This window comes from Knufia obscura (assembly GCF_036327395.1).
Source record: "Knufia obscura strain CCFEE 5817 isolate CBS 148926 chromosome Unknown scaffold_9, whole genome shotgun sequence".
NCBI lineage: Eukaryota > Fungi > Ascomycota > Eurotiomycetes > Chaetothyriales > Trichomeriaceae > Knufia > Knufia obscura.
In genome coordinates this window covers 1109027-1125033 of record NW_027042695.1, presented here as the reverse complement: position 1 = coordinate 1125033, position 16007 = coordinate 1109027, and the positions used below count along the sequence as shown (strand labels likewise).

The window sequence follows — 16007 nt, the reverse complement described above, 5'->3', positions numbered from 1 at the left end:
CGCGTCATGCGTGCGGGTCGAACATCAATATGGCGCAACAACCAATGGCAACGAGACATTGCCCTCGCAGATGAACATCTGGTGGGTCTCCGCATTGAGTACCTTAATCTCGACCGACAAACAACCTTTGGATTTAGCAGGGACTGTCGCTGATGCCTTACATTTCAGGCGTACAGCGAGGACAGCCACATTCTGATTGAATGTTTGACATGTGTAGCATTCGATATACTGATGCTTTACAGCCTGCCAAGCTCCTATCATATCTTCACGAACCTCTCTCGGTTGGTCCTCAAACACACAGCCATTCCCTCCTACATCTTCGCAATACAGCAGCCGACAGCGAAACGTTTCACAGCAAGATGCTCCTCAACGTCTCCCACGAGATCACGAACTGTGGACTGCCGCAGCACATTCAGGAGCGATATGTTCGCTATAAACAAGGTAAGTTCAACGGAGATGAAGGGGAGTGAAATCTGACCAGTACTGCAGGCAATAGAGCCATTGTGGCATGGATGACCAGATATGGACCAGAAAAGTTTAAAGGGAGAAAGACACTGCCCATAAAGCAGTTGATCGCCCTTGGCAAGCTTTTATGCGACAAGAAACAGGAGATCGGGACTCTGCCGCCGGATGTCGACTACTACTTCGGAGATGTTATCAAGGAGAGAGCCTACCTCAGTCAGCATTTCCGAACCCATCGGGATCAGTGTGAGAAAGACATGACGGATACTATCAACCATGAGCATTTTACCGAGAGGTCTGTTTCCTGCCTGATACAAAGCCGCTCCGTGATGACTGACGAGCACCCAGTCTCAAGCAGATTCATCAAATCTTGCTGACAGCTGGCATTCCATCCTCAAGGGCCAGCGTTAAGGTCGCCAAGCGGCAGCCCATGAGGTCCAGGTCATACGCCAGCTCAACCTCGGAGATCGAAAACACTTTCAGTCATTTATTGTCCACCGGAGCCTCCGCGCTCGACGTATCAGATGCTTCCGATGACGATGCTCTGAGCATTGCAGACACAGATGCGACCTCCGAGTGCTCACATACGTCTCCCGACGAAGACTCATGTGCATGCGAGAACGATGACGATGCTGCAGACTTTCTGGATACACAAGGTCAGGTTGGTGTCGCAGTAGAGTCGCTTATGTTTCTGGACAACATCCAACACGTGGTGGAAGCTGTGAAATTGTGCTGGACCAAGGCGGGCAAAGGTGAGGTACCAGTTGCCGCCACGGCGGCGTATACGAATGTGCTACTTGCCCGCGCTGTAGGTCACGTCCGAGCTTTCCACCAGAACGAGCCTGATCTTCCTTCAATGTTGGATGTCAAGCAGCGTCTTAGTTTTGTCTCATGCGATGATCACCAGCATACTGGACAGACTCAACAGGCGTCTAGCGAGGTGCTGGAGTCGTTGGCGGAAATTGAGGTCGTTTTGTGCCCAGACAGTGGCAAACCAATTGTTGAGCGGGATACCCTCGGTACACACTCTGCAATGCAGAGCGCAAAAGGATCGTTGATCCAGCAACTCATAGCCGATTTCAGGGTTATGCAGAAGGATGGACAGATTCCGACCCTGAGCTTCGACGGCCTTTCTTCCATGGAGGAAGTCGGCAAACTCATGACTAGAAGTTGCGACACCACTACAATCCTCACCGCCAGTGTACTTCTGTACATGATCTCGACCAGTCATTGTGCATATTCCGTGGCCTTGTCGCAACCCTCACGCATCGCACTTCCTCGGATCTCGTCGCTGAAGATGGCAAATGAAGCGCTTTCACCCCTTCGGGCATTTCTTGAGGACAAGAGCATCTTTCCATGTCAATGCATCAACACGCTTGGTTATCGTGTAGCGCAGATGAAAAGTGAACTGGAGGCCTTTTCGAAACACAAGTGCTGGAATGCTTTGATTCAGTCGCCAGTCATCGCTGGAAACCATGCAGTCGAGATCCTGGACGTCACCACGTACTATGGCATGCACCTTTTCCACTATCGTCAGTATGTTGCCGCAGTCTTACATACCTATCAAGCGCTCGTGCAAATGAAGGCTCTAGACGCCATCCCGATTCTTGAGGAAGTCTGTGATCTGTTTGCACCTGTGTTGTACACAACTGGCATCAGGCCGCAGTCTGGTTTTATGGCTTCGTGGTTGCGGTACATCGGAGCCAGGTTGAAGTTCAGGAAGGGCAAGAGATACCAAGATCACAAAGACACATGGTGCATGTCCGTCCCGGCACATGCTGCAGCAAGGTCAGCAGGACTAAACATTGGTGGCAAGAATGACGAAATAAAGATTCAGCCGAAGTTCGACTACGGAACAATCGATCATACCATCAGGATGAAACGTGAAGGTTGGGTATTACAAAGTGACGAAGCCGAAATACTGGACCGAGAGCTATGCTCGAGCTGTCCCACAACCATGACCCATACACAGTCTTCGCAGGCAGAACACGCCCAATCTCGGGTACCAGTGCAAAAGGCAAAGCAAAGCAAACACAAACGCACCAAGAGTTGTCAAGTCGGCACCGACACTCCTGACTCGAGTTGTGAGGATTGCCTAAAGCTCGATCATAGATTTAACGCCTGCTTCACAGCCGATTTTTCAGAAGGCCGCAATCTACCATCATCGCGACTCAATCTGCTCTCGTTGTTCCACAGTATGACGAGAGTCGTGTCCGGTATTTCGGACGCAACGCATGCCGATGACGGCAAGGACCTCTTGTCGTCGACCAAGGATGATGGGAAAGGTCAGATGTGCCTATGCTTTGTACAAACTGTTCTTCGTGGTGCTGACCGTATTTCCGACGTGCGAAGGAGGAGCGGCATCGATGCTAAGGGTGCGGTATGGAGCAAGAACGAGAAGAACTGTATCGAGTGCTTCAGGGAGCACCTTATGAAGATGCTGGGAGAGGCCGATGTCCTAGATGGCAGAGGAGGAGTGTGGTTGTGGAGTAGCATATAAGCAGCTTCCACACCTGTCTGCTTCCCGCACCCTTCACCTACATATATCTCATGTCGCGAATGGCATTATCGTATGTATCTCATTCCTCCCGCTTATGACCAACGGTTTTGCCAAGCATTCCGTAGCAAAAATTCGGCACCTTCCCGATTTGCTCCGACCAGCTTTCCCATCAAGTCTGCCCGGGTCTCTGCCTACACCTGCTCGTTCCTAGAAGCTACATCGACTGCACAGTTGACCGTCAGAGCAAGGGCGGAGAACGTACTTGAAAGCCGTTGCGCAACACAGATCTGCCCTTATTTCGGAAGGAAAGTGCGATTGTTCACAAACCTGGCAGTTGGAATTCGTTGCAATCAAGAAATCTCAAACTGCGGCTCTCAACGTTGTGCGAACACCAACGTAGGGGTTAGGCTACAAACGCATCGAGAAGGTCCATTCGGCACATAGGGCATTGGCTTCACGGACACATAAAGCGGACTTTCCACGCACCAGAAACAAAACCCTTCGCAGGCACAAATGATAGCTTGGCGCACGATATCCCCACCACCACCATTACAATGTCCCAGTACTCTCGCGAACTCAACGTAGCCCTCCGAGCAGTCCATCTCGCCTCATTGCTAACGAAACAGCACTTGCTCACCTACCAGTCGACGACCAAGCGCGTCGACGAATCTACTAAAGCAGATGCGTCGGAAGTCACGGTCGCTGATTTCGCGGCTCAGGCTATCCTCATCAGTATTATCCACAATGTCTTTCCGGAGGACTGTTTCATCGCAGAAGAGAGCAGCGACATGCTCCGAACTGATGAGGGGTTGCTTGAGAGGGTATGGGAGTTAGTCCTCACCGCATCAGAATTGCTCAAGACATCCGAGGCATCGTGGGCCGAGGATAGTGTTGATGTGAAGCTGTCAAGCAGTAAAGAGGAGATGGTTTCTATCATCGACCTTGGTCAAGCAGGCGGCGATGGCAAGCCAAGCGCAAGCAACAAGCGAACCTGGATCCTTGACCCGATTGACGGCACGAAGACGTACATTCGTGGCCAGCAGTACGCTGTGTGTCTCTGCTTGATTGATGAGGGTGAGCAGAGAATCGGAGTTCTAGGCTGTCCGAATCTCAATATCGATCAGCGGAGTGAAAAAGGCAGAGTAATGATCGCCGAGACCATAGTGGATCTGAAGCCTGATGGTGGCTGGATCTTGAGCACTGTCAAAGGTGACGGCACGTACCTGTCACAGATGAATACGCCTGTAGTCAGACAGAAGCTTGAGGATGTCGTTGGCACCATCGATGTAGCACAGATGCAGCCAGTTAACACAACAGAAACACATCCGGACGTCACACTCGGCTTCACAGACTCAAGCGCTTCCCCACACGTCTCGAAGGACCTCCACAATCGCATCTTCGCGCACTTCGCGCCCTCTGGTTCATCGAAGTCAAACACACGGCAAGTATCATCACCAGCGGTCCCGGAAGGCTCACCATCGCTAGCCCTCGACATCTGGTCTCAGCAGCTCAAGTACGTTCTCCTTACCCTTCGTGCCGAAGGTGCAGATGCAATGGTTCGGACACCACCCTACAGCACATATCACGCTGCAGTTTGGGATCACGCCGGTGGTCAACTGCTTCTCACGGAAAGCGGCGGTGCACTAACTGACGCTAGAGGAGAGGCATTCAGAGTAGATGGGACCATGCGAAAGCTCGAGCTGAACTGGGGCATCTGTGCGGTACGAGGTGGAACACACGTGGGGAGGAGTGGAGAAACGCTCGACATCAAAGCTGTGCACAACGTATTGTTTGCCAAGGTCAATGAGGAGGTCGACAATAGGAGGAAAGCGAGGCTGGAGAAGGGTGAAAAGGATTAACGCGCGGGCTGTTGCGATTTTTATCTTTGGTACTATCGAGCTTCTAGAGCAGTGACGTCCACCTCCGAGATAACGAGGTTGTGTCATGCGAACGCTTCAACAGCTTCCCAATGCAAGTCTTGGCAAGATCGGCTGCCTGGCCAGGCTTGGCATTGCCGGACAATGACCAACTCGTGTTCTGTCTGTTGACTCGTCTTGCGGGGCTATTGAGTCGGAAGTAAGATGAGATCTGCGTATGATAACAGTATAAAACGACTGAGACTCGTCCTGCGGTTGCGCATTCCAAGATGTTTCGTGCTGGTCCAGGTAAGTGTGCCTCTACGGACTTGATTGTCTTGCCATGTGAGTGGAAAAAGGGATTCGATGTCTTTCGATTGATAGATGATTCCATTCTTTACCACCACCATCTCCTACACTACGCGCTGGTTGTACCGTAGAAGAACTCCCCTCATTGATGTGCTACGCCATACTCCCACCCTTTCACCCACCTGCTTGCCCTCAACCTCACAAATTTCCTTGCATCTCCCTCCACCTCTTCCTCGCCTCCTCCTCTCTTCTCCTCTTCTCCTCCTCATCCACCATCTCCACAATATCACCACTCCTAATGCCTGTCTCATGCTCCTTCAACCCCCTCCAAACCCTCCACCCCATCGCCGCATGCACCGCGTACCCAATCGCGCTCACAAACTGCAACGCCACCATAGCCGCCCAAACGCCCCGTCTACTCCCAGTCGGACACTCCGTATTCTGGTACGTACTGACCCCCGCATCCCCAATCGTAGACGTATCCTCCGGCGACCCATCGCCTGCCCTCAGATGCGTACACGGTGGTATAAACACGACCGCACTCCCGAAGAAAACCACTGCAAGAATCCCGCTGAACCAGAGCGCCAATAGCGGATTGTTACTCCGCGCGAGGACATGCAGATGGAGTGATGGAATCGCGTTGAAAAACGACAACGCGGGGACGATAAGTGGTTGGATGATCTGGGCGAAGGTCAGACTTGATGATGATGTTAAGCTGTCGATGGATGTGATCCAGACGACGCCGATGACTATCTCGATGATTGATAGGATTCCGAGGATGAAGACCGCCAGGGGCGCGCGACGCGCGAATGTGGGGCTTGCTTTGGTCCATTTTGGGTCGCCGTGGATGGAGGCGTCGCGGAAGTCGAAGAGGGCGGCGGATGGCATGGTGGTGGTTGTGATGGAGGTATGCTTGCTCCGTATATGTGGTTACGGTGAGTGAAAGAGGCTTACACTTCGTCTAATTTGGATTGTGGAGAACAATCGGCCACGTCCACGCGCTCACGTTATGTTCTCAGTCGCGGTGCGGTAGTCAAGTCGAGCTCTGTGTTGTGACTGAAAGCTGTTCTTGCTTGCTGTTTTCGCTTCGTTATCGCGCAAACCTGCCGGCAGTGGTAAAGCGCATAAGCAAGAGCTTAATGTCTCGTCAAAAGCTTGATGGTTTGAGTAAAGCAGTGATGGAAAGGCAAGAAAGTCAATGATACAACCTTGACCCCGCTACCACACCCCGGCCTACGCTTGACTCGCAAGCTTCGGCTAGCACGGCTGTAAGAAGAAGTCTAATATGCATACCCACGAATGACAGAAGTGAATTCTCAGCATATAGATAGAACTGCTCCGATACTGGGCCTGTCTTTCAGGCAAGTCGTATCTTGTCAATCTCATTGCTGCTAACGAAGGAACCGGGTTCTTTCAGAGAGGCGTTGCAAGTCGGAGAGAACGCTAGATAGCCATCAGCTTCTGTGACTGCCGGGTTGCCGTACACTGCCGGGCGACCCAATACGATTGCTGAAAGAAGCAAGAATGGTGAAATCAAAAGAACCACAAGCTGTTCTAAGCATTTGTGAGCCAAAGAACACAAGCTCTCCTAAGCATCCACACCCCAGAAAAAGCAATACGAGCGCCTGTACGGTGAAGCTTAGTGCCTGGACCGCTGATAATCCTTTCTGTCACGTGTTAGCCGCGGGAAACACGAATCTGCCGACGCCACGGGGCCCTGACCAACACGAGGCATCGTGGGATGCGCAAGCATGGGTAGAACAAGTAAAATCCAGCTTAGTACACTCGATCTACACTGCTATTGTACACAGATATCATGCCTCCACCAGACTCAATAGCCTAAGGAAGTCGACAGACAGAACGCGAGTTGGCATCTGTTCGACAATCCCAAGCCTGATCAAGGCATGGACTCGTTAGAACATAATCCAGTACTTAGGCTCTTCCCATGAGGCTGTGTTCGGACGTGGTTACGGGTCGTAATTTCTGATCTGTGATGAGTGCTGTGACCAGCAACAGGAGAGCGTGGTCCTATGTTCCGGGCTTGCTTTTCCACTTCCAACCTCTGGTGCAGTCTCGCCGCCGCGCTTCAGGTTCCCAGCATCCCTGCCTTCAGCCAAACCTTCTGCATGAACGCTTAATTCTTTGCTTCGTCGTGAAAGGATACTTCTCATACCGTGCCACACCATACTTAGAGCCTTGCCACAAGCGAGATGTCTCACTTAGCTTCCTCTTATGTCCAATGCCACCGGCGCTTTCGTGCGTGGAACCGCTACGCCTAAAACAGCTTGTTGGCCCTATATCCTCCGGCGTATCTGGAAGAGATTGAGCAGGTGGCAAAAAGTTCTGAGCGGGTGAGTTCCAGAAGCGCTTTGAGAGTGGAAGGAAGTCCAACTCGTTGATTCGTTGTAAGAATGTCGGAGATCGGACAGATATCAGGACGTGAGGATAGTCAATAACGATTGTTGTGGTTCTGGTAAGTGAAACACTTCTGCTGCGAAACGTTTTGTACTCGTAGTCCCAGTAGTGTCTTGCAGATGGTGCGCTGAGATCAGGATAGGAGTACCGGGAGACGATGGCAGGGGCTGACAACGTTCGTTGGGGAGGCTCGTCGTGTTGTGCTTTGCTTTCTTCGAGGGTATCGCTCCTGGAAAATGGCATATTGATTAGGCTGACAGGATGGATCTATCGGCTGCTGCTGAATGTTGCCTATAATTGTGCCTAGGTTAAGATTCTAGGTGTCGAGGAGGCTTCTGGCGAGCAAAAGGAGACTCCGCCAGCTGGCGAGTGCCTGCCTAGACATATAGGCTGCTGTTGGTTGAAGGTCTCATACATGTCTTAAACACCCGAAAAAGTACATTGCGCATAGTTTTTGACACTGAATCTGGCTGTTTCAGCATCTTGGCCATAGAAGTGTAGGACTGAGTCGACAAAACAGCATTAATGATTAAGGTTGAGACTTCCTCAACTAGCCCGCTTCTCTTACCTATCTGAGGTCCAGACCGGTACCGAGCTGCGGCAATCTGACATGCTTCGCCGAGCAATGGCATTCGCAGGCATCGCAGAAATGTCTTGCATTAATCCAGTGGTCGCTCCCCTTGGTTACTCCACACTGGCAAAGTAAGTCAGCCCACCAATACCAACGCTTGTTTGAGGCTCTTATAGCCAAGAAGCCTGAAGGTGGTTTGCGGCAGAGTTCGATTTTGTTGCGAGCGGTCCGCGTACCAGAAAGATGAGCGGTTTATCGCAGAACCCAACTGAGGGTTTCCTCGGCCGCACAGGGGTTATACCTATACCTGACAGCAGAAATTGCTGTTATTGCATGCTGTATGGCGGAATCTTGCAGGCTTGCCAAATTCCTCGTTGTGATGCCAAGGTGTGTATGTATAGAAACAGGTTATTTGAGCCGTACTCACATACAAGAATGTCCAAGTCCTGCAATAACAAAACCTAACGCCAGCCTGGCAAGGACGCATTGGTAACCTGTGTCGCCAGCCCTATGGCTAGCACTTCCAACGGTCATCAAGCGCTAGGGCTCTGACCTGAGATTGTGAGTAAGTCCGGAACCGTACGACAATCGGACCATACTATTCTTCTTCAAGCGCATTGTTGCTCTCCCTCCGCTGCTGATCTCTTTTCCTCATCTGCGTTACCATTTCTTGAGATTGTGTGCGAGAATGACCACTAGAGATGATTCCCGCGAGACTCATTCTTCTTCCTGTTTCCCTGATATTGGGAGCTCTAGGTCTTGTATTCCCTTGAGCTCTGCCACCATATAACGGTATCTCATACCAAATGCAGCGACTTATCCAAAGCACAAAATCGTAGAGGATGGCTATCAGCCACGGAGACATATTGAGAATGGCGAGAAAGAGCTGCGCGAGTTCTGTTAGCTGGAAGAATCGTCAGGGGAGCTTTGATGGCATACAAAGGTCCTGACGATCCATGTCTCGTAGACAGTGAGGTGGGCTGGGAGGATTGAGTACCACGCCATCGTAGGCGATGGACGCGGCAGAGGCGAGAACAGTCAATCTATCATGTGATGCAGATATCAGCTCGAGGCTTTCCTACCAAGATTTGCAGCACCCGTTGGTGATTCCGGGTTTTATGTATGGGAAGCTGCGATGGGGACGCGATCAAGCTGCAGATGCGGCAATCACATGCGCCGGATGCGCTTTCTCATTGCACTCGACAGGTTAGTCACGAATATATCCTTGCTAGTGATGAATTGTGGTTCAGAGTATAGCTCAGGGATTTCGCCTGAACATATTTGATCTGCCATGCTTTACAGCCATCCGGACTGAGGAACCAACGACGATTCTTCGTTATCTCTGCTTGAGCGCATCTGCGCAAGGAGCAGTAAATTGAGAAAGGGCAGGCTGCGTAAGGCTGCGACAAGCCGAGCTCCACTGCCAGCTAAGCAAATTGACCCCCGTCATCTTCGAAGCCTAATTTATGCAGCTGAGACCAACAGCAAGGATTGCAAAATTTTTGAACAAATTTGCTGCAGTCTCAAGACGAACCTACATGACAGATTTCTGCATCGAGGCGTGCAGCTAACATCGTTTGGCAAGGACAGAGTCGCTCAGGTCGTACCTGACCCTCAACCGATACGAGGAGACTCTAAATGAGTTGTGTCGTCATTGCTCGTTGTTGAGCCTTCCTGCGGAATGACGTTGCTGCCTCGCTAAGGCATAGAGCGGCATGCGGCTCTTCCTTCATGAAAAGCCTAATAATAAGCTTGTTCAACTTTCGTCTCGGCTTGTGGGCACCTGGGCAGCGACCATGAGCTTGCAGAGTCGAGAGCTTCTCGGACGCAGTACTTGGCTCGTTATCTCTGCAGCCGAAACCACATCAAACGATCGCTCTCCTCAGACCATTCTTCAGGATGCCTTTGCGACTTCTGTTAAGTTAACCCACCCTACTTCACTGCCATTACCAACCATGGCCCATCGTTCTTGCAGCAATAAGTTAATCGACTACTTGCTCCACATAAATCAAAGCAATTCGCCCCTACCGATAATCGCGCATTCCGTGCTCAGCACTCGTAAGCAGGCGTGAAAACCTTGCACCCGGCTACCATACGCCTGTTCCCCTTGGACAACTGCTGCCGGACATCGATCCGCATTGCCTTGTTTGGCGTCTTATCACTGGCGACTTATGATCGGGTGCTTCCTACCAGCACATTTTTAACACCCCGCAAGATAGCCACTCATCCCTTCATTGGTTGGACACTTTCAATCTGCTAATGTCGGCCTGAATGCTGAGTTTAAACCTTCACCTGTGCCGCTTGCCGCGATGGAGTGCTTTGATATAACCGTGGTCAGGTTCTCCGCGAATTTAGACCTCACGGTAGACTCACCCTCTTGTACCAGCCTTTGCGCGATTGACTCGATATTGTGCCGCAAACATGTCCGACGCTGCCTTCGACCCAGCCAAACAGGGCGCCGAGAAGGACATCGAGGCTGGCAGTAGCAGCCCGGAGATGTCAATCGACAAAGAAGCTGGCTTCGTTGAGCTGCCTGTCGCAGACACCAGATGGGGCCGTTTCGTCGACAGCTTCAAGCGGAACCCGAACGCTCGAGTCACACCCGTGGCCGTAGATGCAGAAGGAAGACCAGTCAAAGATGCATTACCCGCTGAGCCCGCTCTAGCGATGCGGCTACGCAATCGGCACCTTCAAATGATTGCTATAGGCGGCTCGATTGGAACTGGTCTGTTCGTTGGTGCCGGCTCTGCTCTCTCAACTGGTGGCCCGGCCTCTCTCATCCTTGCCTACGGTCTCATCGGAATCATGCTGTATTGCACAGTTCATGCTCTCGGCGAGCTGGCTGTGGCATATCCAGTCGCCGGATCTTTTGCTTCATATTCGTCAAGGTTTATCGATCCTGCTTGGGGTTTTGCTATGGGATGGAAGTAAGGTGATTCTTGGGTGCCCTCCGGGAGTTACACTAACCGGCTATAGCTATGCTCTACAATGGATGGTCACCCTGCCACTTGAGATCGTCGCTGCTTCGATTACACTTCAGTTCTGGCAAGGAGCTCAAGACACAAACCCATCTGCTTGGGTCACGATATTTCTGTTTGTGATCATCGCCATCAACTTCTTCGGAGTCAAGGGTTACGGTGAGGCAGAATTTGTTTTCTCGATCATCAAGATTCTCGCTGTCATTGGCTTCATCATTCTGGGCATCATAATCAATTGTGGTGGCGGTCCTAACGGCCACTATTATGGTACCCATTATTGGTACGATCCAGGAGCCTTCAACAATGGTTTCAAAGGACTTTGCTCTGTTTTCACTACAGCCGCTTTCTCCTTCTCAGGGACAGAACTGGTCGGCCTGGCGGCTGCTGAGACGGAGAATCCTCGGAAGACTTTACCGAAGGCTGTGAAGCAAGTCTTCTGGCGAATCTGCTTGGTAAGCACACAATCTTTACATGAAAGGACCTATCCTGATATGCTACAGTTCTATATGGTTTCTCTGACCATTGTCGGCACACTTGTGCCCTATGACGATGATTCGCTGCTTGGCGCTTCATCTTCTGACGCGAACGCATCTCCCTTTGTCATTGCAGTGCGCAATGCTGGTATCAGCGCTGTACCTAGCATTATGAATGTGGTCATCCTGATCGCAGTGCTCTCAGTCGGGAACTCTTCCATCTATGGGTCGAGCCGTACTTTGGCAGCACTTGCTGACCGAGGTCAAGCACCTAAGCTTCTCGGCTACATCGACAGATCAGGCCGACCATTGGTTGCTATCATCTTTTCATCGGCCTTCGGCTTCCTTTCCTACGTCGTGGCAGCTGGTCCAGATGCTCAGGAGCAAGCATTTTCATGGATGATTGCTCTTTCTGGGCTGTCTTCGATCTTCACATGGGGCAGCATATGTTTGGTAAGAGTCATAGTCTTTCTTGCTTGCTTGATGGCTGCTGACCATTGTAGTGCCACATCCGTTTCCGAAAAGCCTGGAAGCTCGCTGGTCACACCCTTGATGAGCTCGCCTTCAAGTCGCAAGCTACCATTTGGGGTTCTTGGGCGGGACTCATATCTAACTGCTTGGTCATCGTCGTGTCATTCTGGACCGGTTTTGCTCCGATTGGTTATGCTGACATGACCGCGGCAGAACGCACCGAAAGCTGGTTCAATTACAACTTATCCATCCCGGTCATACTGGCATTCTATTTCCCTTTCAAGTTCATCAAGAAGACGCAATTCAAGAAAGCAAGAGACATGGATATCACATCCGGACGACGAGAAATGTATTTGGCGGAGATTTTAGCAGAAGAAAGAGCTACTCAAGCAAAATGGCCATGGTGGAAGAAAGCATACAGACTTGTGTGTTAAGACGTCAGTTGGACAAAATAAAACGTGTGTATGCGATATGATCGCGACCGCCGTTCACGTGCCGTACTGGAGTCCAGCATAAGCACTGCGCAATTCGAGCTATCCAAGACTAACAATACTTGCTCGACTGCTTCATCAGCGATTATGCCTCTCAAACAGATAGCAACCACTGTTGTTTCGCAAACGACAACATCTTCTATGGTGTATATCAGGTCTCTGGGACTTACAAGGGCAAAGACGATCTTTCTTTCCTCATACATCCTTTACGACCTTCCATAAGTACGCAATGTCTGGAAACATCGATAAAGAGGTGCCTTTGCTCAAGCAGAACATCGAGGCGTCTGGAGAAGGTGAGTCAACACAGCAGCCGAAGATAGATAGTAAGCTAGGTAATGTCCTCGCCTTTGGAAATGCAAAACGCTGTGCTGACGAGTTCGAAGCCAACACTGGAGAAGGTGGGGGTGATTCAGATGGATCCGCCGCACTTCCAGATGCATTTCCTTTCACATTGGCAGAAGATAATTTTGCTACACATATTCAGACCGATGTGTACGTTCGCGAACTCAACACAAATGCTCGAAATCCTGATCACAACCGCATCATTCGTTATGACGAGCTTGTTCAGCATGAAGCTTTTTAGGATCAAGTCATAGACAAGACGTTAACGTTGAGTGGCTTCCGCACTCAGGACGAGCTGGCGTCCTCTGAAGATGACCCTGAAGAGCCAGTCCCCTCTCCACCACGCGATTGGTCAGTAGGCAATGACAGCATTCCCTTCACTCCACCACGGCACGGTGACGACAACGGCACGGCAGTGCTCGAAGAGCAAGGCACGGTATCTGGCGCCGAGCAACCTGCAAGTAGTGAAGGAATCACAGCAACTGAGACCGAAGCCTACAATGAGAGACTAGATCGTGATCTTGTGGAGTTTGCCACAAAGCATGCTCGACAGGTCGCAGAGCAGAAGTGGGAGGTCGAACGCGTTGCACGATCCGCGCTACAGGCCGATATCGAGTCTGCCATCGAGGCAATAGAACGACAGAAGAGTGAAAACCAGGACCCTGATGTGCCCGATGAACGCGGTCTAACTCGACTGCAGCGATTCCAGCTTGGCCAGAACAATTACATGGAGTACTACGGAGAGCTATCGTCACCTGAAATTGCCATACGTAAGGACGAACACAAGATGGCCGAAGACGAAGCATGGGTAGCACAAATGTGGTTTGAGAAGCTGGAGGCTTGCACGTTTCCGCTCGACGACTCGGAGATATACTGGCACTTGTGGTCCTGGGAATTCCGTGAGTCAGTGCGGGAGGCTGGCGTGCATGAGCTCCTTACAAAGCTTATCAGAAGAAACACAGATGTAGCTCGGGAGGCAAGGTCGATTGCCATGCAGCCCAGGCCTCAAGTTGATGGCACATCTTCGCCACCTCTAGCGGATCAAGAACCTAGTCGGCAACCTCTTGCGTCTGTGTCCACCTCTAGCGCTGCGCCTTCGTTCTCCTTCAACCCGACTACTGCTCCCTTCCAGCCCTTACCCACTACTCGACCACCAGGTCGGCTTCCTTCAACCAGCGAGATCGTACCAATTACGACTACGCGTACAGGTCCTCTGATCGTCGATTCTTCTGATATTGCACCTCCTATCTCCTCGTCCTCCACCTTTAGTCAGCCCAGTCCGGCCATGCACAGTCCTCAGCAGTACTTCCTTGATCCGATCAGTCAAAGCAGCTTCTACTCTCAAACACCAAACACGGTCTTTCCGCTGCAGAGCTTCGTCCAGAACCCAGGTTTTCCCGACATAGCGCGTATGCAATGGGTCAACGAAAGGGGGAATATTGATACTTACGCAGAATTTGCCACTGAGCGGGGAGGGCCGAATTTCCACAGCGCAGACCGCCAGACATTCCCTGTACCAGGTCAGATACTGCGAGGCGCCGGTCCAAACCGGCGGTATGACAGAACTACTCCCTCGGGTAAGAAAGTCTCGGGTCACTTCTCGCCAGACCTTCCGCCAGAAGTGACCGGAGACTTCTTCACCCGAGGGAGTATCAGAGGTGTCAGGGCGTGGGAGGGCGAGTTACCTGCTCGTGAGCATGGAGCCAGTGATCTTGAGAGGAGCGCGAATGACGCACGGGTAGGAACATCTCGCGATGGCAGTCAGGCCGTTGTCCGAGGTCATGCTGGTCGTCCTAACGAGCAGGCTCCTCATATCATAGCTGACGTGGCTCTTACTGACCAACGCGATACGACCCAGGAGACTGCCCGCAACGTGCAACGGCACGTGCTCGAGTTCACTCAGTCACTTACATCCTTGAGACAAGCTGAGCATCAGAGCAATATGCTTCGCAGTGCTCAGCCCGACACCGAGAGCCTACAACAAGACGAGCTAACAGCTGCACAGGCGGTAGAGCAGGACGAAAGTGACGTTGGCGATGAGTCTTCTCATGCCAAGCCTTCAGGCATTAGAGGTGGTGCTGGTCAACAGAGCGATCTCGATCTGCCGAAGGTAGAGCCCACAAATCTATCTTCCGGGCAGCCCGACAATGCACCGCAAAGCGATACGCCAACCCTGACCCTGGTCAATCCCGGTCATGGGTGTTCTGAGCCACCGTCAGACCTTACTGGAGAGGTAAGAGCGGAGGGTCAGTCTAGCTCCCCCTTGGCTGCCTCCGGATGTGTCATCAACCGTAACGATGGTGCCAACGCAACAACGAACTTGACACCGTTAGCTGAAAGGCCGCCAAAAGACCAAGCCAAGATCCAACTTGCGCGAGACAAGGGCTGGGTAATTACTGGCATCGGAGAACCTACTCAGGAACCTAATGATACCTCAAACAACGAGATTCCAGGATGGTTGGAGCGTGCCAGAGAGTACGAATGGAAGGAAGAGTACGGTGAACTCAAAAGTCCAACCCATGAATACTGCAAGTACGGCATTGAGGACCACTGCTACGCGCGATCACGTCGCAAGGTGATAGTCGCAGCCGTCAATGCGATCATGGCGGATAGAGAGGTAACCGAAGCAGACGCGCAGGCTTTCAATGCCTGGCAGGCGAGTATCGCGGCTGGAGAGACAGTGACTCGAAAAGTGGAGCTTTCGGTTCTCGAAGAACGCGAAAGAGCCAGTGGCGCAAATCCTGCTCCCAAGTCTACCGTTCCGTTGGGTCAATTCGAGGAACTCCTCGAGTCCTACGGTACTGCAGCGGCGGAACATGCTACAGCGGTACGGCGAGCGCGAGAAGCACGTCGATTAGCAGAGTGGGACTGGAAGGTCTTCGATCAACTGAAGGGTAAGACGATGGACGAGCTCGGATATGTGGGTCACTTATCGCCGCCTGTGACCAGGGAAGTGCTGGATGGCATGGTCAGTGAGCTCGTCAGTATGACTGGGTACAAGGAGGACGGTGTAAAGACACTGATTGATCAGGTCGACGCCACGGTTGGATCAGGGATGGACGTGAGGAACCGGGAAGTCCTTCTGTGTCGAGCGAGGGAGATGGTGATACAGATGAAGCACGACGGATCAGCCCGATGA

The 16007-nt window shown here is 51.7% G+C and overlaps 5 protein-coding genes across 5 annotated transcripts; 4 read left to right on the top strand and 1 right to left on the bottom strand.

Annotated features, from left to right (window-relative positions):
* Window positions 1–359: 359 nt before the first annotated feature.
* PMZ80_007746 (uncharacterized protein) lies at window positions 360–2962 on the top strand (the record flags this gene model as incomplete). The annotated part of the gene is made up of 3 exons (XM_064876152.1): window positions 360–441; window positions 490–757; window positions 811–2962. 3 exons carry the CDS (start codon window positions 360–362, stop codon window positions 2960–2962), a joined length of 2502 nt encoding a protein of 833 aa, XP_064728416.1.
* Window positions 2963–3516: 554 nt separating this feature from the next.
* PMZ80_007745 (uncharacterized protein) lies at window positions 3517–4821 on the top strand (the record flags this gene model as incomplete). The annotated part of the gene is made up of 1 exon (XM_064876151.1): window positions 3517–4821. One exon carries the CDS (start codon window positions 3517–3519, stop codon window positions 4819–4821), a length of 1305 nt encoding a protein of 434 aa, XP_064728415.1.
* Window positions 4822–5325: 504 nt separating this feature from the next.
* PMZ80_007744 (uncharacterized protein) lies at window positions 5326–6015 on the bottom strand (the record flags this gene model as incomplete). Its single annotated transcript, XM_064876150.1, has 1 exon — window positions 5326–6015. One exon carries the CDS (start codon window positions 6013–6015, stop codon window positions 5326–5328), a length of 690 nt encoding a protein of 229 aa, XP_064728414.1.
* Window positions 6016–10534: 4519 nt separating this feature from the next.
* Window positions 10535–12469, top strand: HIP1_2 (histidine permease; the record flags this gene model as incomplete). Its single annotated transcript, XM_064876149.1, has 3 exons — window positions 10535–11040; window positions 11090–12017; window positions 12068–12469. 3 exons carry the CDS (start codon window positions 10535–10537, stop codon window positions 12467–12469), a joined length of 1836 nt encoding a protein of 611 aa, XP_064728413.1.
* A 286-nt stretch (window positions 12470–12755) lies between these two features.
* On the top strand, window positions 12756–16007 carry PMZ80_007742 (uncharacterized protein; the record flags this gene model as incomplete). The annotated part of the gene is made up of 2 exons (XM_064876148.1): window positions 12756–13074; window positions 13123–16007. 2 exons carry the CDS (start codon window positions 12756–12758, stop codon window positions 16005–16007), a joined length of 3204 nt encoding a protein of 1067 aa, XP_064728412.1.